Below are 25,941 nucleotides of genomic sequence, written 5' to 3' on the forward strand. Positions count from 1 at the left end.
TATACACTATTTGCAAAGTCTGAAAGGACTTTGTACTGAGATACGTACATTTATATTTCATTTGCTCTCACACAAACACATTTACCATCTATACAGAATGTATTTCCTTATATGTTTTTTTAAGTCAGCTATACACAGATTTAGAGTGGACGTTCATATTCTATTAAATACACACTCATCTAACACATTGGTTCCTGTTCTTGTGTTTGTGTGTCTAAGCTCTCCTCAGTGTCAGATACTGGGCGATACAAACCCTCCAAAGACGTATCCCTAATCTTACGTTTGATGTAATCTGCTTAAAATGAACGGCTGTGCTTTAACCAGTCTGCACCTTTCAAAGTGGGCAGCACATGGCTTGACCTCAACCCAGTGTACCGTAATAACTTTCTAAACATGACTAAAGACCTGTCCAAATTTAATGTTTCACTAACATGTTTGAGTGGTTTTACTCGTTAAAAACATGATTAAATAATAATAAACTGATAATTGACACTTGTTTGGCAAATAGACTAAGAGCCAATGTGCATTAGTTAAGTGTTTTCATTCCATTTGAACTTTGACATCAAATACCTGTTTTTTGGGGTGATTTTGGTTTTCGCACCAGTGCCAGGTTCCACACATCAAAGTCTACATTAATACTACAGTAATTAGAGTACTTCTTTCAATTAAATTCAATTTTTTTAAACTGTATACATTTCTTTGATGTCTTAAAGGTGCATTAGGCAAATTTATCTGATTTATAACCAGTGCAAATTAACTCTTTTATATGAAGAACATATTTGAAAGTTGTTTTAACAATTAAATCAGGACATGGGTGTTCTGTGCCTGAGGAAATCTACACTCCTGAACAGAGTGGCTGTCTGTTGTTGTGCTTCACCTGATGGACCACTGGAGCCCACCTTGACCAATGCACTACTGCATTCATCAGGATTTGGGATGCAACTACTACAACCACAGTCAGGAACTAGAGAGAAATTTTTAATCACTTTTAAACCAGTTGTTGACATCAAGAATACTTTTCTTGCTTTTGGAAGAAAACACAATATATTAAAAAAAAAGACAAAACAAAATTGCTTCTTAAAAATATATTTTTTTATTCTAATCATCTGAGATCATTTAATTCCTTCTAACAGTCTTTTTGAAATTCATTAAAGAAATAACTTAAAGATCAATATATTCATTGTCTTAATTTTGAACAAAAATCTAAAGTGACATTCACTACATGACCAAAGCCTTTTAGGCCTTTTCCAATCGAAAGCTGTCTGTGAACAGAAAGGTATTCAAGGACATTTGTCACTCCTCTGCAGCTTTAAATCTTCACAGAAAAAATTGCACTAAAGTGTAGGAACATTTTTGTGAAGATTTGATTGCATTTACCCACAAGAGCATTGTTAATTTCAGGTATTGCTGTTGGATGAATAGGTCTGGAATAAAACCACCACTCCAACCCATCCAAAAGCTGTGTACTGATCTCTGTCACTCCAGAGAACACAGTCCCACTGTTCCTTAGCTCACTGCTGGGTGGTTTTATTCTCTTCTAGCCCATGCTGGGCTTTGAGCACATGTGCTGGCAATACTTTTCCATGGACACTGTGCAAACTGTGTGCGCAGCTGCTGAGTTCTGTGTCTAAACTGACTGACTATATATATATTAATATATATATGGACATGTTGAAAATGCCATGCCAAGAAATCACATACTGCTGTTGATCAGTCACATGAACAAAGGAGAAGTCACTTAATCACAAAAATCAGTATAACATATTTAAGGAAGTGAATTATATGTTTAAAATCTTTCTATAAACTGCATAAACTTACAAGAATCAAAACTCTGTAAACTTACAAGAATCAAAGAACGAAGAAATAAACATTTAACATTGGATTATTATAGAAGCTCTAATGCAGGGGTGCACAACTCCAGTCCTGGAGGCACTGTATCTAGCCAAAGTTTGGTGATTCCTTTTCTCTTTCTCACACACACACACACACACACCTGATTCAACTCACCTGTTAATTGCCAGGTTTTGGAGGTATGTTCTTGCAGAGGAATCACCAAACCTTTCTGAATACCACCCCTCCAGGACTGGAGTTGTTCACCCCTGCTCTAATGCATGAAGACCACTAGGTGGCATTATAAAGAAGACTCATTACTGATAACCAATCAGTCTCATCGTTATTGCAGTCTGAGGAAAAAATGTAAAGAAAAAAAAAGTTGAGGTAATCAAGTATTCACTGGAATATCTCTTGTCTTGTGGTTGGATTCCCTCTGCTGCTCGTGTTGTGAATGTTATGGCAGACTCAGTGATGCTAAGATCCAGAGGAGCAGCACTAACCCCACTGCAGGTCTCAGGATGTCAACTTTGTTTTTTCTGGTACAGCTCACAGTGGTGGTGGTGTTGAGTTCAGGAATCAGATCCATGTGTACAGATATGTTGTTCTGGGGGGGAAGTGAAACCAGCATTTACTCAAGAGTGGACACAGGTGATTTTTTTTATGCTCATTTCCCAAAAGAGCCAGTCAAGGCCTAACCTGAAAGACATTAGGACTTTTATAATCGAACACAATTGGTTCTAATGTAAGACTAAGTTTAATCCATGTCTGAGAAGATGGCCATATGTTAAAAATCCTTAACCAATAAGCACTGAAGTGAGGCAGGAAATTATAACACAATAACAAATAGAGATGTGTCATTTTCTTTACTGATTACACAGTTAAACTTGATTGAATTGAATGTGCGAGAAATGCAGCAGAAAAAGAAATTAGAATATAATCATTAAACTGAACATCAGAACTCTGCTGCAGCAGAAACATGTTCACTACACACCGCTATGTTTCCCACTACAGTGATCTGCTGAACCTTCATCAGGGTCTGCTCATACGCCTTCACCGACTTCTTATCCCAGCTCTTAGTCATCATTAGTTTGTACCATTCACTGTAAAATATGTAAAATTCAGTTTAAGAAGTAGTGGTTTATAAAAAGTCTGAAGGCTGAGTGTGATCATGTTATTAATAAAGTCATATGTTTAAAAAGGTCACATGGTTAAAAATACAGTCCCTTATCGTGGCTATTTTTATTTTCTATTAAAAGGGAAACATATTGACATGGAACAACATTTTTCTTTCATCTTCATTTCATTTTGCAGCAGTGGTCCATTCTCAATGAACACAATATGAAACAATTCATTCATTCATTATCTGTAACCGCTTATCCAGTTCAGGGTCACGGTGGGTCCAGAGCCTACCTGGAATCATTGGGCACAAGGCGGGACCCTGGAGGGGGCGCCAGTCCTTCACAGGGCAACACACACATTCATGCACACCTACAAACACTTTTGAGTCGCCAATCCACCTACCAATGTGTGTCTGGACTGTGGGAGGAAACCGGAGCACCCGAAGGAAACCCACACGGACACAGGAAGAATACACCAAACTTTTCACAGACAGTCACCCGGAGCGGGAATCAAACCCACAACCTCCAGGTCCCTGGAGCTGTGTGACTGCGACACTACCTGCTGCGCCACTGTGCTGCCCCAATTACATTTATGTGAATATATTCTTTTTTGGTTTTGTCACATGATACTTCCCCTAGAAGAATGTCAAATGTTAAGTGAATTACTCTTTATTAGCTGCTCCCATTTCCTGCCTGAGGGCCTGGGTGTCAGGGAAACTAACACAACTGCCGAGAGACATGGCTGGGTAATAGAAGAGGAAGGCTAGACACATCTCTTCCGTAGTGGCTTGGCCCCCCTGTGGGCAGAATATAAAAAAAAAGAAATCTGAAGAATGTATATTTTAGAGTTAGTGGCCGACTTACGTCTTCCATCCATTTTATCCATCCAGTTGGTTCAGATTTTAAGAAAGAAAATTAAAAAACATTTTAAATGATGTAAAGTGACAAACCCAAGTGAGACCTGCTCGATCCTCAGTGTTGTATGTGCACTGCACCAGGAGCTTGTCACCCTGCAGGAGGAGAACTAAGTTAATTTCAGTCTAATAACAGAAACTAAAATAACAGGGCATTTTTACATGTGGATTGCTGACTGTGTGTGGTACTGGGCTAAAGTCAGAAACCACCATTTTCATTAAAAACAGCCTTTAAATAATCCACGAGCAGAAGGAAGGGAACAGCCAAGACAATAGACAGAAAACATTTCTGAATCAGGAGCTTCCAAAACCAAAATAAGAAAATTATTAAAATATATTAAAAAATAATAGGACTTATAACGCCCTGTAGACTACCACAGCTGTCACTGTCAGATAAAAAGCACTTAAAGCTGTCAATCCCCTCAGCCTCTGAGGCAGAGTCGAAGATATCACAACAGGCCTCGCTCTCTTCTTGTCACTCAGCACGATCCCGGACACCTGTGGATGTGTGAGCTGACATAACAGATTAATATATTTTTTTTTAATATTTAGGAATATTTAGGATTTAATATTTAGGAAATTAATATTTTCCATCAAGCGTGTTGATCTCTCCGGTGTCCATGAGTTTGAACAGAGCAGAGGAGCTTCACATATCTCAGAGGAAACGTGCTTGTTTCACTCTCAGTTTAATTGATTTAGTGGTGGAGTCTGCCTAACAAGCCACACCCACAGTGACTAAGATGGTGATTAAGAAATCCACAGATGTTCCTAGTAGACACCTACCAGCTGAACCGTCTTGGTTTTACCCAGGTTCGTAATCTGCTGAAACTCAAAGTTGTAGTTTTCATTCTTAGATAAGAAATCAATCTGGGTTCCATTCCTAAGGGAGAGAAGAGAAAACATGAGCACAACAGCCAACAGATTCTGCTTGGCTCTACATTTTTTGCTTTGTTTTCTTCATTCACACAGCAGAAACCACAAGGAGTGGAGCAGATTTATTTGTGCAGTGTTTTTTTTGAGGAAAGTTCAACAACTTCGCAAACAACATGAAAAAATTGAACAAGAATTTAAAGAAATGGGGAAACATCTCTTTTCTGAGCACATTAGTGCATTAATTTGGGGATCTGGAGCTCCTACCAGCAAACAAATTATATAATAAAACAACACAGGTTTAACAAACCCAACAAGCGCTGAGAGATAAAGTGTACTGAATAACTATTTAGAAAATGAGAACAGAGAAAAAAGAAAACAAAATGGCAAAAAAAAACAGAGTTTCTCGCTCCTCACTCCTGGGCTCTTGCTCTGGACTGGGCTGTGGCTCATTCTCATTTAAACAAACAGGCGATGAAACCAGTCCTGAACAGGGCTGTTCAGACAGGGGGAGGAACACTGCTGTGGTGTTTGATCCTTGACATGTTTTGACTAAAGCATGTCACAGATGTTTCATTAAGACCCCAGAGTCTCCGGAGTCTCCATGTTCATTTGTAGAAAAGGAGTACAATACTGTACAGTCAGCCACGGACCTTTGAAAACATTGTGTTTTCACATATGACCATTAGAGTCAGAGAATGGAAGATATCAGATATTCCCTCAGTACAAAATCATCAGGTTTCTGTTTGTAAACCCATTTGTGTGGACCGGTGTCACGTGACTCACTTCTCTTTCGTCTCACGTCCCATCCCTTCTTCACTCCTGAATAAATCTTATTCCCAGGTGACCTTGTGATACACACTGACCAGTACACAATGGGAATTTTATTAGAAAGACCTGCCATACAGGTTTACTAATGCTTCCAAACCGATGTGGAAAGATAACTACCTTAAAGTCTGCACCACCCCCTTTTTGTTTTCTTCAATGTGTTCAATGCAGAAAACAAACAAATATTGACCAGCAGTCAATCACAGTCCTTGAAGCGTCTGGTATAATTTTACCTGAAGTGGCCAACTCGCACCTTCCTTCCTGCCAGATGTGTGTGTAAAATGGCTGAAAAAACCTGTAGATCTTGTGCAGGCTCAGAGATGACCTGAAGAGAAAGAGGAAACATACTTTAGGACTTTTTCATCATTCACTGAAGCTGGATTCCCAATTCCCTCCTGAAAAAGCTAAGAGATTAACTTTGTGTTCACTTCTAGTCAAAACAGTCTGGACTGTGACAGTCTAGAATGGACAGTGAGTGTAGAAACGAGGTGGTCATAAAGTTAAGGTTGATTGGTGAATGGTGGGTGGGTGTGTGTGAGTGTGGGTGAGTGACAGAGTATGCATATTTTTCCAAGAGTCTAATAAACTACGTACCTAAGATTATTATCATTTTATAATTAATTGCAATAAATGCAAAAACATAAATACAGAAAAGGGAATTTTTTCTAAAATGTAGATGTTTTCAGCAAGTGTGAAGAACAAGGTTTTCAGATGTTCTTCTTGATCATATGGATTTGTTAAACCAACGGCACACTGGATTTAAGACAATTAAGTGTTTATTAATCTGTAAAACTAGGTATTGAATGATATCCTCAGATAATACTGGACTGCCATGATTATTCTACCTATCTATTCTTTATTTGGAAAGGATTAAACCAGCATTTATTCTAATATCCTGTGGTTTTTTGTTTGATTGTTTTTGAACAAGTATATTCTTACTGCTCAGATAATTAGTTTTTAAAATGTTTTCACAGCACTGTATATCCGTCTTGACTGGAAATGACAAGGATGACATTCTTTACTAAAATGTTAAATCTGTTCGCTATGAAAACAGACATCAGCTTTGAGATGTGATGGTAGGGATAACAAAGGGCTTAGTTTGTTAAAATTTGTGCTGACCAGATGTGAGTGTTTGTGTGGATTAGGGAGAGGAGTTTCAGGGAAGTCTGACTGTGTAGAAGTGCCCATTGTACCTGCTGTATAAAGCTGGTGTCACACAGGCCGTACGTGAGGAAGTCCGTGGCGTTGGGGGGGATGGCATAACCTGGACCTACTGCTAATCCAGTCATCAGAACAGCAGCATCATACTGCCGCAGCTGAGCAGTGTAAAAAAACCTCAGACCTGAGTTATCTACACGACCTGCACAAACAGCAGAGAGGGTCTGGTCACTTTAAAACCTTTTAAATTTATTCTGTATTGTTTATTAATATTACACATGTTTTTGCAGAACTTCTTCTGTCATCTCCAGGTCCACTCTGTTAGCTGAGCACCCCACCCCCATGTAGTGTGATATGATGACTAATAAGAAATTGTGAAAATAATTGATTGAAAGAAATTGATTAAAATAATAACAATAACATTTCCTAGTTAACAAACACTTTTAAAGTAAGGTGAAAACTCATAATGGCATATGGGATAAAGTCCAATAAAGGATTACTCCGGTATTAAATGATCACAGAAAAGTATCAACCCTGAGTGTATGAATGAATGCCTACACTGACCTTACCATCATCATTCATCTCCATATTTTTGGTCCGATGTTTTCTGAGAGACAATATCAAACCAAAAAAGGGGGGATGTGTAGTGTGATATGATGAATGTGTATTAATTTCTAATATGAAATTGTGACTTTCTGAGAGTTTATTTTAAATACACAAACTTTAGATGGTTTCAGAGACATCTCCAAGCCACACTAGTCCAGATGGGAATTTCAGATAACACAGAGCAGGCTCATAAACCACTCTCCAGGGACCGTTTTTATGACCCAAGGCCACACAGGGTCAAGAGAAGAATCTTTTGGGTGACACTCCTGAAGATCAGTTTATGCTCTGTATAAAACTGCTTAATGAAGAACTTCTCAAACTATATAATTAAGCCTTAATTCCCATTGGTTTATAACAATTTGAAGTTACATATGTGCACAACTGTTTGAAATTAATTCCATTTGGACAATCAAAATGGGTGGGATTAATTTACATGTGTTTAAACTCATTTTTGTTTTATATGAATTTATGTAGAACCAAGGTAGCCACATACTTAGGTGTAGTTGGTTAATAATTATGTAAAACATGGGTGTCTTAATGATATTAGTTTGTGTTAACATATAAACTTTTATATTTGCAGAGTATGATTCAGAATCCTGGGACATTCATTCAAAAAGGGATGGTCTTCAAGCCTTTGTCTTGTCAAGGGTCGTAAATTTTATGTGATGTCACTACCAAGGTACAGGAAGCAGCCAATCAGGAGCAAGAGAGGTTCCAATCTTATCCAATCACAGATTAAAGGCGGGCTTTCTAAATTCTGATTAAAAAGCCAGTGGCACCAAATGAAAGAGACTTTTTCAGACTTTTAAGATTCCAGGCTTCAGACACTCAAGGCTTCTTCTTTCCCCACACCTTTTCTCTTTTAAGCCTAAACAGTCTTGGGCCCCTCGAGCGTGGTCCAAATAGAACAGAAGTTCTATATTGATTTTGTCCCTAATAGAGAACTTTATAGGGCTGTAGTTATTCCAGCAAGAATTCAACGCCACACCCAGAGCATGAAGGAGACCTCTGACAAAGCTTCCAGACCAGCAACGAAGAAAACGGCCACATTCACCCTCAGAATGACCTTCTGAGATGAGGAGAGACCTGCCCAGGAGAGACCGACATGGACGTGTCTCACAAGGAAGTGGACCAGCGATGACAAAGAATCCCCACAGAAAATTTCAGAACGCCACCAGTTCCGACGGAGGGGTCACCGTGTCTGAAAAGGGGGAGAAAAGGAATGCCCGCAGCTACAACCTACAACGCCCGCATCTGCAATTCTCCAGGAAGTCGTGCTGGTAATTATCATAGAGAAATTCCTTCATATATGAATTTCCCTGTTCCCTCATGTATCGCTGTAATCCATTTCATTATATGAATGTATAATCAATATTCATTATTTGATATTACAGTTAATAAACCAGTTGTGTGTTAAAACCAATCCTATATTATTTGTTTGTGTGTACACCTTTCTTGTATAGAATTATAACTTCTAGTTCAGATTCAATTTCAGAGTCAAGAACCTACGGCGGGTCAATGAGCATAATTCATTAATAATAATGAATTCTAGCTAATTCTGCTGTATAATATGTAAAGTGATCTAACATGATGACCTACTTGTCTAAGCTATAATTCGACAGGAAATGACACTACATATTATTTAATGACTCCCAAAGATGGAGCTTAGCAAAATGAATTAAATAATTAATTATTAATAAAATAATAATTAGGGCGGCACGGTGGCGCAGCAGGTAGTGTTCACAGCAATCACACAGCTCCAGGGACCTGGAGGTTGTGGGTTCGATTCCCGCTCCGGGTAACTGTCTTTGAGGAGTTTTGTGTGTTCTCCAACAACACACATTGGTAGGTGGATTGGCGACTCAAAAAGTGTCCGTAGGCGTGAGTGTGTGTGCTGCCCTGTGAAGGACTGGCGCCCCCTGTGTATTCCTGCCTTGCGCCCAATGATTCCAGATAGGCTCTGGACCCCCCGCGACCCTAAATTGGATAAACGGTTACAGATAATGGATGGATGAATGACTCCGCTATGTTGTGCTTATGCCACCGCAACGTGTGAATAACTATTTCCACTACAACCATCACAGCTGGGAAAGGGTGAAGGCAAGCATGTGCTTCCTCTGATACAAATGAAGCAAGCCATCACCTCTTTTGAGATACTACTAATGTAATGTCTACAGAATAAACTTTAAAAATGAAAAAGACCAAGGCGAATGTCTTGTGTATGAAAAATGAGGTCTGCCTAGCAGAGTGCTTCAAAGACAGGGTGAAGAGAAAGTCTGAATGCCTGCTGCTTATTGCTCAGTAGATCGTTCAAATCCTTGGTGATTAATGGGTTGTTGTTAGGAAAACAATGCACCCTCCTGATTGGAACTATTGTGTATAAAATAAATGCTTCCTTCTGTGACAGTTTATTATATTTAAGGGGTTGGATCAGGTAATTATATGCTTTGTTGTCATGGGATCATTCCTTATTGTTGTTCTGATAAACAATGTTAGTGAAATTAGTTGATGATAGGTCACAGGTTCAATACATTATACCAGGCCCTGTTTAGAGGCGGGGTGGTAGGGGAGGTTAGTGGGTTGCTTGTTTCTTTTCCATAACAACAGTAAACGAGAATCCTTGGTTTTACAAAAGCTATTTCCATACTGTGACCTGTTTTTCTACTCCAGTCCAGAGACTGATGCTGCAGAAACAGAACTGACCACAATAAACATGTTTGGGATATTTTGCAGCTGTGAATGAAAACAGATCATAGGATGTAGATAGATTTTAACTTTTTTATTATTATAGTTTATGATGGTGAGGTGGGAGCTTAATGTTTATTACTGTTTTATATTCAGCTGATGGCATCATTCTTTTATGAGTTTATAGCTGTAATGATGAAAAACTTGTGAGAAATTAGGTGTTGATATGCCAGGTAAAGCTGTTGCTTTATGATGGGTATCAATGGAGAAAAAAAACGTATCCATTAAGCCAGTAAGCTTTTTTCATGTTAGCATTTGCACCCGGTTACTCAACCTGAAGTTTTATTCTGGTTGTTGTAGTGGATCTCCAGTCTGTAGAGGACGTTCAATTCATTACCTCCTACAGGAATCCCAGCAACCTCAGGGAGTTCAAAAGCCTGGAAATGTGAAAAACACAGAGATTCACAGCACATTCACCAGTGTCAAATCAACTCTACACCTACACCTTTCACCTATACCCAAAGACACTTTACAAATGAATACAAAAACAATGTAATTAACATCAGAGAGAATGAAACAAAAAAGAAAGCTCTCTTAGATATGTTTTCAGCTGGGCTTTGGAAATGGAAAGAGAGGAAAAGAGTTCTGAAGTGTTGGGTCAGTAAAACTGAAAGCCCACAGAACCAAACTTAGACCTAGTAATGGCCAGAAGACCAGAATCAAAGAAGTGCACAGAGATGTAGGAGAAAGGACTCATGGGTGGGAGCAAAGCCATGCAGAGCCTTAAATATCAACAGTAGGTTTTTATAACAGAAGAGTTCTGTAACTGGGATCCACTAAGATTTCTTACTGTTTACTAAGACTCTGGCTGCAGAAATTTGAATGCACTGAAGAGGATTAAGAGTTTTACAAGGTTAAGCCATGAAACAGTGCATTGCAGTAATCTAACTTAGTCCGAGATTTAATGTGAGACAAAGCTGAAACTTCACCAAAAGGGGATGAGCTGACAAGAGCATCAGAAACAGCATCAGCAACAAGAGTGCAGTCTGAGTAGGCAGAGTTTGACTGAATGATCACCAGAACAAGGATTAGCCTCGCTGAATTAATGTTAAGGTGTATTTCTGTATTTCAAGATGATTGTGAAATGTATTTCCAAGCACAGTGAACACTAATGGACCTAACCTGACCTCAAACCATGCCAACAACTAGGGCAGGCCATAGACAGAGTAAAATTATAAAACCGTTTGACTGAATTAATCTAGAACAGCAGTTTAAGTAGCCAGGATAATGTTTTATTTCTCAAAAGTGTCACTTACCCCTCCGCCGACCCCCCAGGCTGCCACGGTCTGGAAGCAATCTGTCTGGATTTGGCCAGAGTAACAGGGCCCTTCTTTGGGTGATGTTATAGTGGGAGGACAGCGGTAAAGCACCATGTGATGGACCAAGTCGACATTTTCTATGAGAGGCTCCACCTGGAAACAATATGAAAACACTGCAATCTTCTGTAATGCATTTAGCTTTACATCTCTAAACAAAACTTCAGATCACAATCAGAGCTGCAGGGTTGTCCAGTTCATGTGAGGCCAGATTAAATGCTGTTTTCTTACCCGATAGATGTGGTACTTCTGATCAAGTGCTGGGATTCTCATGACCTTGCAATGGTAGTATGTGTTCAGGGCTGGGACAGTAAACTGTAAATGAAGGTTTGGGACAGAGATTGTTTTTTAACACTTTCTTTCTTTTTTTTTCTCTTTCTTTTATTTCTTTCTTAAAGTTTGTGCTCACTGGAATTATGAAATGGCTATATTCTATATATTTTCATAGTAGATACCATGATTCCTGCTTCCTATTATCACTCTAAAGAAACGTATTGACAGCTCAAACAATGAATTATGCTGAATATTTAAAAAATTAATAGAATTCCTAATGAAAACTTTGTAATTTTGATATGTGTGAAACTTACACTCAATCATTGAGTCCTTGTGGGTGTATTTTGAAATGTATTGTTTACGTGTGCTTAAGTACATTAAAAGAGAGGGTAATTTTTCTTTCATAGATTATGTGAAGAGTTCAGATTTCTTTGGAAATCTTCTTTTCCAGGGAGTTTCTAAGTACCAGATTAAAACACCAAAGATGTGTGTAATAAAGAAGCCTCTTAATTTAAATGAAATTGTTATGAAATGCATAATTTGAAACTAATACTAGGAATGCTAATTGTGTAGTTTTTGTGAAGTGTGTAAATACAATCAACAATAAATGAACGATGATACTTCACTACAAATGAATGAAATGGTACTTCATCTGTAAATATGCACTCATTTCCTCCCACAGTCCAAACACATTTTTGTAGAGGGATTGGCTCTGTGAATCTGCCCATAGCTGTGAGTGACTGTGAGAGTGTGTGATGCCCTTTGAACTAATGAACTAATTCAGCCTTACATTGGTCATGGTCAGGTCAAAGTATCTGCTGTCCGGCAGACTGGCCTTGGGCATGAACTTCAGCAGGTTCACCTCCTTGGTGCCCCTCTGGCTCCCGTGGTAGGTGAAGTCATCAGTCCTTCCATAGGCGTAAATCAGCTTCACTGCCAGTTCCTTATAAAGGAGAAGAGAAGTTTTTTTGATGCAATATGTAGACCAGTGGCGATTGCTCTAAGATTGCAAGGGAAGCTCAGCTTCCCCTAAAATGTCAAAAACTGTTGTGTGTACATGTCATTGAATAAATATGCACTACAACGTGATTAACTTTTGTTCAGAATCAGCTTCTTATCACTGGTAAAGACGGCTTTCCTCTCAATCATTCCCGTAGCTTCACAGTGCTTTAAACAATGCGGACGCTGAGCATCCACAGAGTTCAATAGCAAAGCGAGACGAGACATTGGATAAATGCTGGGTTTTGTCCCGCCCATCGGATGCTCAGTGTCTCTGGGGGTCTATGGGGCAGTGGGCTGGCCTCAGCTGACCCGGACGCTCAGCTTCTGCATGATGATTGGATGATCTGTCTGAGGCTGAATCCCTTTTTGATTGACAGCGAAATGAGCGAATCAGTGATCCTTTGGTGTAGAGATCCGTGGGAGCATTACATTTTCATTCTGTTCTGAGTTGAACCAGACTTTCTTAATCCTCTTAGCGGCATTTTCTTTGTTAAAAACCACTAGTGACAAATCGAGCTTCTATTTCTTGTGGGGTTTTTGTAGCTGCTTGTGTTTGGAGACTGACTTCTATCACTCTTTCTGACTTCTATCGCAGTTTCTAGCGGGTGCTGCTGAGCCCCTCCACCGTCACAAAGCACTCACAGGCGGACACACTTCACATGGGCCAAGGCCGTTTAAGCCTAGCTCTGCTGGCCATTGAGAGGACACTAGTCAAGTCCCTGGAAAAGACGCCTTGTTGGTACGACAGGGTCACAGATCATTTTCTTGAAAAGGAACGGAGGGTAAAATTTACATATAAATAAACCGACACATTTTATGATGTAGGCCGAAATTGAGCTTCCCCTCCTTGAAAAACCAGCATCCGCCACTGATGTAGACACTGTTTAAATTTTAACATGGAGGCACAACACATGGTGGCCAGTTATAAACCAATATAAGGTATATAATATCTCCTCCTAACTTTATTGTTAGTGCTGTGTTAGAAGCAGTTTGAGAAGAAGTCTGATTTCACGTGAGAAAGCAACATTTAGCCTTCACAAGTAGAATTAGCACCTACTAAAAAGGTAATGATAAAAAAAATTTAATTATTATAGTTTTATTAATAAATATTATTAAATGTTCAGAAAGTATCTCTTTTAGGGAGAAAAGGTGTCTAATGTAATGGAACAAACACACAGTGTACAGTGTAGAGTTACTGTCCACCTCAGGGCCCCCTGCAGAAAATAGAGCTCTCTCTCTATGAGACCTATCTACAGGAGTGAAATCACCTGAAACACACACACCTGCCGATCCACAGGGGCTTAAAGTCCTGTTTTTTGTTTTTTTTTCTGTGGCAGTACCACAGCCATTTCTGAGGCTGATACAGATGAGGCAGCAGCAGAATCTGAAGATGAACTGAGTGTTGTGAAATGACTGTGTGTTTACTCACAGTGATGGGGTAATCGTTCTCGTCACAGGCACTGATTGACCTCTGGAACTTCATCACTGTTTGTCCATCTGTTTCGGTCAGAGAGAGCAGTCCATAATCCTGTTGCTCGTCCTCTAGAGGCAGGGTATTACCCACCGAATGTCTATCCTTCACAAAACACACACAGCTCAGTCACACACAGGATGTTTAGTACAGAGCTACATTTACAGCACGTCATCACATTTTATTATTTCACATCTTTAAATGTACATATTTATATGTTGTCAGAAATTCCACAACAAATTGAGATGGTCACCAGTCCTGACCAGCTCTGTGTGGGGTGAGGGGTGTCATTATCAGCAGTGTTTTTATAAATGCCGTTAACATGTTTTTGTAGTTTGAGTTGTTGAGTTGCACTATTCCTCACTGTGTGGGTGTTCCTTCGATGTACCATTCTGCTCTCCGCTTTGTTACAAATGCTCACTTTAGAACTCATCACTGTTCCCTTTACACTCTGGTTAACTGGTTGTTGTTACACACGTGTCGTAGTATACACTTGCTCACACTCATTTACAAAACATTGCTTAGTCAGTCACCACCTTGCATATAGTACAAAACCTGTTGCAATCAGTATCTGTTACTTACAACAACAGGTTCTCTACTACCATCCAACTGAAAACCCCCCAAACAAACACCACTTTGGGCTCCTCATCTTTTTAGTCATCTGCTGCTAAACATTGGAATACGCTTCAGATAACTCTGAAGGCTTTTATTCATTCATTATCTGTAACCGCTTATCCAGTTCAGGGTTGCGGTGTATCCGGAGCCTACCCGGAATCACTGAGCGCATGGCAGGAACACACCCTGGAGGGGGCGCCCGTCCTTCACAGGGCGGCACAAACACACAACTCACAACCACAAACACGTTTGAGTCGCCAGTCCACCTATCAATGTGTGTTTCTTGGAACGTGCGAGGAAACTGGAGCACTCAGAAGAAACCCACGTGGATACACCACTTAATTACTATTTCAAAATTGAAGAACTGCATTATAAATACATTTACTGGACTTCTGATAATGGTGGCCACTGTGTAAAATGTGTGAAACACCGCTCTGCTGCTAAGCTTGACAGCTACTTCTGAAACACTTGGTTCTGCAAAATATAAAGCATTAATTTGATCCAGGGGACAGAGTAAGAGTGATGTTGTCTTTTAATAAGATAAGCAAAGAGAAAAGAAGAATAACAAAATAGTCGAAACTAACAAATTTTTGTGCTAGCGACGATATAGATGAGGGAGCCAGGACAACGACTGTGCTTGACTCTGCTGAAGCGAGCACCATATTGGCGGAAATTGACGAGTTTTCCTCCAAATTGAATGGAATCATAGCAGCCCTCGCAGAAACTAGAAAGGAGATAACAGACTGCAGAGCAAGTAGTTCAAACCGAGTTACAAATTTTGATGGCTGAAGACGAGGGGTTTAGGCTAACCACCTCTGGTGTCGAAGAATAAAACACTGGAGGGAAAATCTTTAGGCCTAGAAACAAGGTCACGACTGAATAACCTGAGGCTGGTAAACTAACATGAATGTGCAGAGGAATCAGACCCGTGCTTATTTATGGAAAACGGGAAACAAGAGGTGTTAGTTGGCTGAAAGCCAAATTGGTTTGGAAAGAGCACACCAGGTCGGGCCAAAGAGAGATGCTCCTCTGAGAATGCTCATAATGAAGTTCTTGATCTACAGGGACAAACTCAGTCATCCACGCTGCCTGGGCTAAGAAGGTCATCTTCTACAAGAACCAACAAGTGAGATTTTTTTTCAGATTTAGCTGGGAGAATCCACAAACAGCAAAAGGAGTATGACCATGTTCGCCAGCAGCTGCAAGATCTGGGGATCCAACACATAGTGGTTGTACCGGCAAAGCTTTTGGTGACATATAAAGAAGAAACCCGTATCTACAACACTCCGACAGAGGCACAATACTTCATTGCAAAGATCAGAAGCAAAAACAAATGAACCTAAGTAGCGACACAATGTGGATATCTACAGTAAGTCCTAGCCGGTGATTAGGGCTACTTTGTCATCAAGGGATTGTAGGTAATTGATAGATGAGACCTCATTGATGGACTTAATGACCAGTTCCCATGGGTGACATACTACAGTCTCTCTATCAGAAGAATAGGAGGAACATGAACAAATTGAAATGGGAGTTTAATTTTTGATAAAAAAAACATAATCCACATAATCTGGATATTCTCTTGAGATATTCTCTTTAACGTACTAACTGGGGTTAACAGCCTGTTTCTTTATTCTAAGATTGGCACATTTTGAAAGAGAATTTATAATAACTGCAGTCCATTGTGTATTTTAGTTATATGAAAGCAGCACAGAATGCTTTTTTGTTGATGTTTGCTAATTAGTTCCTGACTAGATGGAGATTAGACTGATCCTCATAGTGTGGAACAGTCGATGGTGATAACTGTAGTCGGAGCTAATGTGGGTCACTCCCACAGGAAAGGGGAATTGGGGTTTAATTTACATGTTCAGTGTGTAGTTTGAATGTTGCTGCTTTTAAATTTGTTATGCTCCTCAAAAGTGAATATGTAATGGTAATCCATTTTTTTGTAGATATTTTAGGTTATTATGCCTCAAAGGGTAAAGCTTATTTTTATTCCTTGGAACTGTAGAAGTTTACCCAATCTTCAACAAATCAAACCGCTTATAAATAGGCTGAAGGATATGGACTCTGGAATTGTTTTCCTACAAGAAACACATATATTAGAAGAAGACATTATTAAAATAAAAAGGAGGGGGGAGGGTAACCCTTTAGGGCTAAGCGGTATAACAATAATACCGTATACCACGGTATTTTAAAATGTTGACGGTATTATGACACGTGTGTGGTGTGTCTAATTTCATTTAAATACTTAGAAAACCCTTCACTCAACTTTGTTTTCACAGGTATACTGCTTTATCCTCTAAATATGTGTTCTGAGCCTCAGTTCGCTGAAAAATCTGCTGTGCTGTGCTAAACCACAAGTGCCTGTTAGCACCAGCTGTGCTTCTAAAGAGTGTACGCTGTCTCATTTTGCTTATTTTCAAACTTTTCTGTCCCTTCAGCAACAGTTGCTGAAATTTGCGCTCTCTCAGAAATGGGTTTTTATCGTCAACACGTGACAGTGTGCACTGTCGGGCTGTGTTTAGCTAAATTCACTCTACTTTGTGCTCACAGATATAAGGCTTAGCACAGCCCGACAGAGCACCCCCTGTTAGATATATGGAGGAAAATAAATCTAGAAGGCAAGGCTTATTCATGTTATTCTAGTACTACCAGAACATATTCTCTCATTGATTATTTCTTGGTTTCGAATGGGTTATTTTATAAAATACAGAACTGATTTTACGATAATACAGTAATTTCAGATCATGAACCATGTTGTTTAGTTTATGAGGATAGTAACCATGTGGGTTAGTGTGGTATTTTGTTAAATAAATACAACACAAACATCTGCCTGCACAAAGTGGAAAGCCTTTAAAGCTTTTCTAAGGGGACACATAATAAGCTACACAAGTCCTCAATCTGAAAAAGCACATCAAAAAAGACAGTATTTGGAAAAAATCAAGGTATTTGGTAAAATCAAGGTAAAATAAAAAGATCAAGGTGATAAACCAGGTAAACTTTTAGCATGGAAGGTTAAATAATTAGATACAAGAAACTCAATTACTTCAATTATAAGTAACAACGTAAATTTTATAGACACAATTGAAATTAATGGTGCTTTTAAAACCTTTTCTGAAAAACTGTATAATACAGAAGTTAAAACTGATCCAAAGTATATGAGTGCTTTTATGGATGGATTGGTAATACCAACCATATCAGATGAATTCAAAGGGGTTCTGCAGAAAATTACCATAGAAGAAACTGAAAGTGTAATTGGTGGTATGAATGCAGGGCCTGATGTCTTACCAATGATTTTTATTTATATAAAAAAATTTAAAAGGAAATTATTAAAGCCACTAATCAAAATGTTTTTAGAGGCCTTTCAAAATAGCAATCTTCCCCCTTCTATGAATGGTGCTCTGATATATGTCTGATTATATTCAAAAACCAGGAAAACCATCTAATAAATGTGAAAATATGAGACCAAGCCTGTTGAACTCAAATCTTAAAATAATATGTAAAATTTTGGCAAAGCGTATTCAAAATTTACTCAAATTATACAAAAGTTTTGTAAAAGCAAATCAAAACAAAACGTTTCTTAGACCTCCATGGTTTATAGTTGAAAAAATTATGATGATCACTTAAGAAATCATATCAGAATTTTATAATGTTTTTTTATCTACTTCTCCAGAGAGCTCATTGCACAAGCTTGAAACAAGGATCTGGAGACTGACATTTCAGTAGCAGACTGGAAATTAGCTTGTGATGAAATGAAAAATCACACTGAGTGGATGGATACACGCCTCATATACACAATATAACTGACTAATGCAAACTTATATAACCCCTGTGAACCTAAATTTGTATAATGAAAATATACCAGATATTTGCACTAAATGCATAAAGGCCAAAGGTACTTTGTTTCACTGTGTCGGGCAGTGTACAAGAATTAAAGCATTTTGGGAGGAGGTGAGAGAGACGTGTGAGCAGATTATTTCTAAAGATATTCCATTGGATCACAAGTTGTTTTTTTTCAGGTATGTACCCAGAAAATCACAATTATAATTAATATGAAATTATACTGATGGACCTTTATTTCTCTAAATGTGAAAAAATGTAATAGCACTGTTTTGAATAAAACCCATAGACCCAATATTTCACATTGGAGAAGACACATGTTACTAAACCTCCCAGTAGAAAGAATAACATACATGCTGAAAAATAAGCAAAGAATTATGTTTTAAAGGAGGTTTTATCCCTCTCTTTCTTTAGTATTATTAATGCCTTTCTTTAAAAGTTATGTTAAATTTACAATCATTGCTAGAGTAATGTTTAGGAATCTATAGTCATTTTGTAATTGATTTGTTTTTATAAAAAGAAAAAAAAGAGCAACTTTGAGCTGAAATAAGCAGTAATCTGACCTCGCCTGGTTGTGGTCAGGCACCAGACAGGCACTGTGCCGAAGCCTGTACCAAGCATTACATGGACACAGCAAAGCAGTAAAACATTCAAGAGAAGTTACCACATTTAGCACAAACTCTGCAAGGAACAGGACTGCAGCTGTAAGAAAGCTGCTTTTTGAACGGTGGCCCTGAATCGTGCACATTATCCAACTTTTTACTGCAGTGTCTCTACAGTGGTGTCTTCAACACTGCTCTAGACAAGTGCAGAAAAAATGTTGGGCACTTCACACACAGTCTAGAGGCACAGCAGTAGGTGGCTAATGGGTAAAAGCAGTCATTTATATGAAATTCTGTTCTGATAATTCTCATCCACTCGTCTATAAATAAATACAGTAATTTAAAATAGTAAATTCATACTTTAGGCTCAAATATCTGCAAATAAACCAACTGCAATTAATAGTGATATTTGCACCATGACATGATTAATTATTTTACTTACACACCCGTGATATATATTAACCACATAAAAGTACATGATTATACATGATATTATGCAGGTTATGTTTTGTTAATCCCTTATAGATTTGAAATAATGAACTGATTTAGATATCTACTGAGTTAGTGTCAGGTTTTTGGGTGGAAGTTAAGTTTAAATATAGAAATAGTTTTAGATTTGGAGTCTTTTTCGGCTGTATTTAGATGGATTAGTCAGATCAACACAACAAGAAGAAATACAGAGGAGATCTACCAAGTTAATATAAGAATTCTTATATTAGTTCCTTTATGGTTGAAAGCATGCATGTATTATACGGTTGCATGCAAAATATGGGGAGATCTGACATTTAATTAATTTTCTAAGTGACAATAAATGCACATATTGTCTTTATAAGACACATTTCTCCATTTTACCTTTTATATATAGAATATAACTTCTGCAGAGGATGTGACTGCATAATACCAGACATAGACTTTATACACACTTGCATCCTTTTAATGATAAAAGAACTAATATTTGTTTATAAACCACATTCTGTATATGGTTCTATTACCGTAAAATATACACCACTAGGTCCCACTCCTCCCGTCACAATGTCAGCGCCGGTCATTCCTCCATTGGGGCTGAAACCAAAGCCGACCCAGCCTGTGGTCTTTACACTCAGCTCAAAGACGATCGAGTCCTTTAACTGGTCAAACCCCCATCGCAACTGGACACTGTTCCCTGGGTCCAGAAATTCCAAAAATGGGAGTGTGGGGTCCACCTCAGCCCCCCAACCACAAGACAGGGCCAAGGCCAGAGGCAGGAGAAGAGATACAGCACCCATAACTTACACTGCTTGATTATATCAGAACACACTCTCTCTTTATCTAAGACCCAAGCTGTGGGACATGAAGCTCCTCTTACACTCTTTTATAAACTCTATCTCCTCACCCGTCTCTCTCTCTCTCTCTCTCTCTCTCTCTCTCTCTCTCTCTCTCTCTCTCTTTCCCTCTTTCTCTATTTTTCTAACACACACCCCTTTCTCACAGTCTCCACCCTCTACTCTTTACCTTTTTATCACCCCACTCTCAAGTTCCCATTCAGCAGGTCTTCAGCAGATTGTTGGGAATCACTGCACTAATGAGTTATTACTAGTGGGTTATTAGAGAGGGTTTCACTGTGGCTGTAATAATGGCCAGTCCACAGTGTTGGTTATTGAATTTGATCAGATAACACTTCCCAGTAGTAATGAAGCAGGCTCTTACCAGGAGCTTATCAAACTCTAAACCTTAAAAGTCCAAAATCAGTGGCTTAAAGGTTAAAGAAGCTGGATTGGGACACAAAGCTTGCTGGTCCTGGGCCGGCAGGGAAAAATAGGACAAAGGAGTGAAGTAACTGCATTTTCACCAACCTCAGCATCACTGCTGAAATGCCGTTGAGCAAGGTATCTAAGCCTCAACTGCTCTCCAGGTTCCAAGGTGGCTGTCTGCCGCTTTTAGCTGTTTGCTTATTAGCTGCCTGTATGTGAGTGTTGACAAACATGGATGGGTTAAATGCAGCTCACACAATATTATATAAATCTATACAATAATTCATACTATGTCTAATTAAATCTTTGGTCTAGTCAAATTATCTACCAGTGGAATAAATCCCTTCTATGACATAAAATAATTTTTAAATCAAATGTAAAATAATAATAATAATAATAATAATAATAATAATAATAATAATAAACAAAAATAATAATAACTACATAATTAATGTAGTACATAATTCTGTACTTACATAATTAAATATTACTAGCACCAAGCTGAATAATCTTATCATTTTTTATTAGTATTAAATATTGTTATAAATAAATATAACAATATAGAAATAAATAATATTGTTACTTAATAAGATATTTAGATGTTTAGTGTCATACTGTGTGTGTCATCACCAGTGTGTGTGTGTGTGTGTGTGTGTGGATTGAGTGTTGAATGGACTGTGTAAAGTCCGAAGGTCCTATAAAATCCTTATCTGAAAGCTGCACTCTTCTGTATTTATTTATCATCTCCACACCAGTCTCTCTTACTCTCCCTCTCTTTCACCGCAGTCACACCATCTACACTTCGCGAAAACGCAGCCATGCCATCTACACTAGGATTTCCTGACTGCGAGGGAAAAGAGGACGTCTGGTCACCCTACCTAACAAGGGCACACAGCAGGAACTGGGACAATGCTCCACTTTAACTGTGTGTGTACAGTAAAGTGAGAAGTAAACTAAACTTAGGAGAGGGACTGAAAGTGGGCACAAACACGCACTGTATAAAAATGTTCCATTTGCAGTATTTTCCCTTCATTCACAGAGTAACACATCACAGGGTTATGAATTAGGTTTGTCCTGGTTTAACAAAGGAACTGCATTAATGTCACATCAAGAAAAAACTTGAATAAAGACCAATCAGCACAGCACAATTTATAGCTGTTCTTCATGCTTTCAGCCGCCAGGTGTCACCAATGTGCTTTAAATTGACAGTTCAGTTAGGTCCTTCTTTATTTATATTTTAGATTTATTCATTTCCTCCCACAGTCCAAAAACACACGTTGGTAGGTGGATTGGCGACTCGAAAGTGTCCGTAGGTGTGAGTGTGTGAGTGAATGTGTGTGTGTCTGTGTTGCCCTGTGAAGGACTGGCGCCTCCTCCAGGGTGTATTCCCGCCTTGCGCCCGATGATTCCAGGTAGGCTCTGGACCCCCCGCGACCCAAAATTGGATAAGGGTTACAGATAATGGATGGATGGATGGATGGATGGATTTATTCATTCATTATCTGTAACCGCTTATCCAAGTTAAGGTCGCAGTGGGTCCAGAGCCTACCTGTAATCATTGGGTGCAAGGCGGGAATACACCCTGGAGGGGGCGCCAGTCCTTCACAGGGCAATACACACACACAGACACACACACACACACACCTACAGACTCTTTGGAGTCGCCAATCCACCTACCAACGTGTGTTTTTGGACTGTGGGAGGAAACCGGAGCACCCGGAGGAAACCCACACAGACACAGAGAACACACCACATTCTTCACAGACAGTGGACACTCCAGGTTCCTGGAGCTGTGTGACTTTGACACTACCTGCTGCGCCACCGTGCCGCCCATTTTAGATTTACTTTATGTCTAATCATAGACATACAATACAGTATTTGCAAAGTCTGAAAGGACTTTGTACTGAGATACGAACATTTATATTTCATTTACATTTACATTTACATTTATGCATTTGGCAGACGCTTTTATCCAAAGCGACTTACAAAAGAGGATCTAACATTCGAACTACAGCACAAAATTATACAAAATACCTTACATTAGGTGCAATATGCCAGGAAGTAATAAGTGCATTAAAGAAAGACATTCAGTGCAAAAGATACTCTCGGAAGAGCTGGGTTTTCAATGATTTCTTGAATGAAGAGAGGGTTTCTGTTGCTCTGATAGTGCTTGGAAGCTCGTTCCACCAGCGTGGTACCAGAGATGAGAATAGCCTCAACTGACCTGTACGGGGGGTTGGTCGTGTTAGTAGGCGCTCCTTTGAGGAACGGAGAGGGCGGGCGCTAACGTATGGTTTTAAGAGTCTATTGAGGTAGATGGGAGCAGAACCAGTGAATACTCTGAAGGCCATCATTAGTGATTTGAATTTGATGCGAGCAGCTAAGGGTAGCCAATGCAGCTCAACTAATAGGGGCTTGACATGTGCTCTTTTTGGTTGGTTGAAGACCAGGCGTGCTGCCACATTCTGGATCATCTGTAGTGGTCTCACAGCACAGGCCGGAAGACCTGTCAGGAGGGCATTGCAATAGTCTAGACGGGAGATTACTAACGTCTGAACGAGGAGCTGTGTTGTATGTTGAGTTAGGTATGGCCTAATCTTCCTTATGTTGAATAGGGAGAAGCGGCACGATCGAGCTACAGCGGTAACGTGATCTGCGAAGGTCAGCTGGTCATCAACCATGACACCTAGGTTTCTTACAACCTTGGTGGGAGACACTGATAGGGACCCTAGCTTGATGCTGATGTTGTGGAGAATAGCTTGCTTGGCTGGGAGGACCAGTAGTTCAGTTTTGGATAAATTCAATTGGAGGTGATGTTCCTTCATCCATGTAGATATGTCAGAGAGACAGTCAGAGATTCGAGTTGCCACTGAAGTGTCTCCTGGAGGAAAGGATAAATAGAGCTGTGTGTCATCTGCATAGCAGTGATAGGAGAAGCCGTGCGAATGTATGATTGGGCCTAAAGAGGTAGTGTACAAGGCAAAGAGGAGGGGTCCCAGCACTGAGCCTTGGGGCACACCTGTGGTGAGGTGGTGTCGCGCTGATGTTTGTCCAAGCCATGACACACTGAAGGATCGTCCAGTGAGATAAGACTCAAACCAGGAGAGTGCATTGTTCTTGAAGCCTATGTCAGTGAGTTTGTTTAGTAAGATGTGGTGGTTGACCGTATCAAATGCTGCTGATAGGTCGAGCAGAATGAGAACTGAGGATTGACCTGTTACTTTTGCATCTTTAAGAGCTTCCATTACTGACAGAAGTGCAGTTTCCGTCGAGTGGCCGCTCTTGAAGCCGGATTGGTTCGAGTCAAGAAGGTTATGTTGGGAGAGGAATTTTGTTGCCTGCTTAAAGACAGCTCTTTCAATGATTTTAGACAGGAAGGGGAGGAGAGAGAGTGGTCGGTAGTTCTCTACTATAGAAGGAGCAAGAGCAGGTTTTTTGAGTAGAGGTCTTACTTGAGCTTGCTTGAAGGTGTTTGGAAATGTTCCAGAGGTTAGTGAGGAATTGATTACATGAGTGGCTGCGGACACAATGGACGGGGCTATGGTTTGCAGTAGGGTGGTAGGAATGGGATCCAGTGGACAGGATGTGGGACGGCCACCTCATTTGCTCTCACACAAACACATTTACTATCTATATAGAATGTATTTCCTTATATATTTTTTAAGTCAGCTATACACAGATTTGGACGTTCATATTCTGTTAAATACACACTCATCTAACACATTGCTTCCTGTTCTTGTGTTTGTGTGTCTAAGCTCTCCTCAGTGTCAGATACTGGGCGATACAAACCCTCCAAAGAAGTATCCCTAATCTTACGGTTGAGGTAATCTGCTTAAAATGAACGGCTGTGCTTTAACCAGTCTGCACCTTTCAAAGTGGGCAGCACATGGCTTGACCTCAACCCAGTGTACCGTCCTAACTTTCTAAACATGACTAAAGACCTGTCCACACTTAATGTTTTACTGAAGTGTTTGAGTGGTTTTAGTTGTTAAAAATATAATTAAATAATAATAAACTGATAATTGACACTTGTTTGGCAAATAGACTAAGAGCCAATGTGCATTACATAAGTGTTTTCGTGAAGTTATGTAATAACATAATTTTGGGAGTTGGACCACGCCCGAACTCCTCCTCTCAGCCCTATATATACCCTGCAAATTCATGTCATTTCCGCGTCGGACAAACTCGCCTCATTTAGTTCAGGAGATGGATCTTGACTCGATTGCTTCACAACGTCAGCTCGCTCCTCCGAACTGGGTCATTCCTACTGATCCCAATATTCGGAGCCGTGTTCGGCCTTTATCAAGTCCACTGAGCCTCCTGTTTTTAAACTCGCTCCCGCCTCCACCCTTTCCCTTTTCTCATATTAATTTATCCAACGGGGGTCTGGCTTCATGCGCATTAATAAACCGCCCTGAACTCTTCCCCAAATGACTTCTGAGTTCACCTCCCTGTTTCAGCCTCTACGGGCGTGGTCCATACTAGCAAAATTCCATTTGAACTTTGACATGAAATTTTTTGGGGTTATTTTTTTTTCGCACCAGTGCCAGGTTCCTCACATCAAAGTCTACATTAATACTACAGTAAATAATGAGTACTTCTTTCGTTTAAATTACATTTTTTTTAAACTGTATTCATTTCTGTGATGTTTTTGCACTAGGCAAATTTATCTGATTTATAACCAGCGCAAATTAACACTTTTATACGAAGAACATAAACGAATATTGTTTTAACAATTAAATCAGCACAAGGGTGTTCTGTGCCTGAGGAAACCTACACTCCTGAACAGAGTGGCTGTCTGTTGTTGTGCTTCACCTCGCGGACCACTGGAGCCCACCTTGACCAATGCACTACTGCATTCATCAGGATTTGGGATGCAACTGCAACAACCACAGTCAGGAACTTCAGGGAAATTACATAGTGCACTTTTAAACCAGTTGTTGACATCAAGAATACGTTTCTTTTTTTTGGAAGAAAAAACAATATATTAAAGAAAAAAAGACAAAAAAAAATTGCTTCT

General features: G+C 39.4%; 1 protein-coding gene across 2 annotated transcripts; it reads right to left on the minus strand.

Annotated features, from left to right (window-relative positions):
* Nucleotides 1-1,129: 1,129 nt before the first annotated feature.
* Nucleotides 1,130-20,485, minus strand: LOC136702032 (DBH-like monooxygenase protein 2 homolog). Of its 2 annotated transcripts, XM_066676851.1 has the most exons (13): nt 20,184-20,485; nt 14,093-14,239; nt 12,452-12,604; nt 11,620-11,703; nt 11,329-11,484; nt 10,347-10,449; nt 6,757-6,923; nt 5,797-5,888; nt 4,649-4,745; nt 3,902-3,961; nt 3,618-3,748; nt 2,825-2,933; nt 1,130-2,437 (listed from the first exon to the last, which is right to left on the minus strand). In XM_066676851.1, exons 1-13 carry the CDS (start codon nt 20,454-20,456, stop codon nt 2,288-2,290), a joined length of 1,722 nt encoding a protein of 573 aa, XP_066532948.1. In that variant the 5' UTR covers nt 20,457-20,485; the 3' UTR covers nt 1,130-2,287. The 2 variants fall into 2 exon arrangements, 1 of the variants encoding a protein (XP_066532948.1); XR_010803880.1 differs by lacking the exon at nt 1,130-2,437 and having other exon boundaries at nt 3,913-3,961.
* Between the last annotated feature and the right edge of the window lie 5,456 nt (nt 20,486-25,941).

This window comes from Hoplias malabaricus, chromosome 7, assembly GCF_029633855.1.
Source record: "Hoplias malabaricus isolate fHopMal1 chromosome 7, fHopMal1.hap1, whole genome shotgun sequence".
NCBI lineage: Eukaryota > Metazoa > Chordata > Actinopteri > Characiformes > Erythrinidae > Hoplias > Hoplias malabaricus.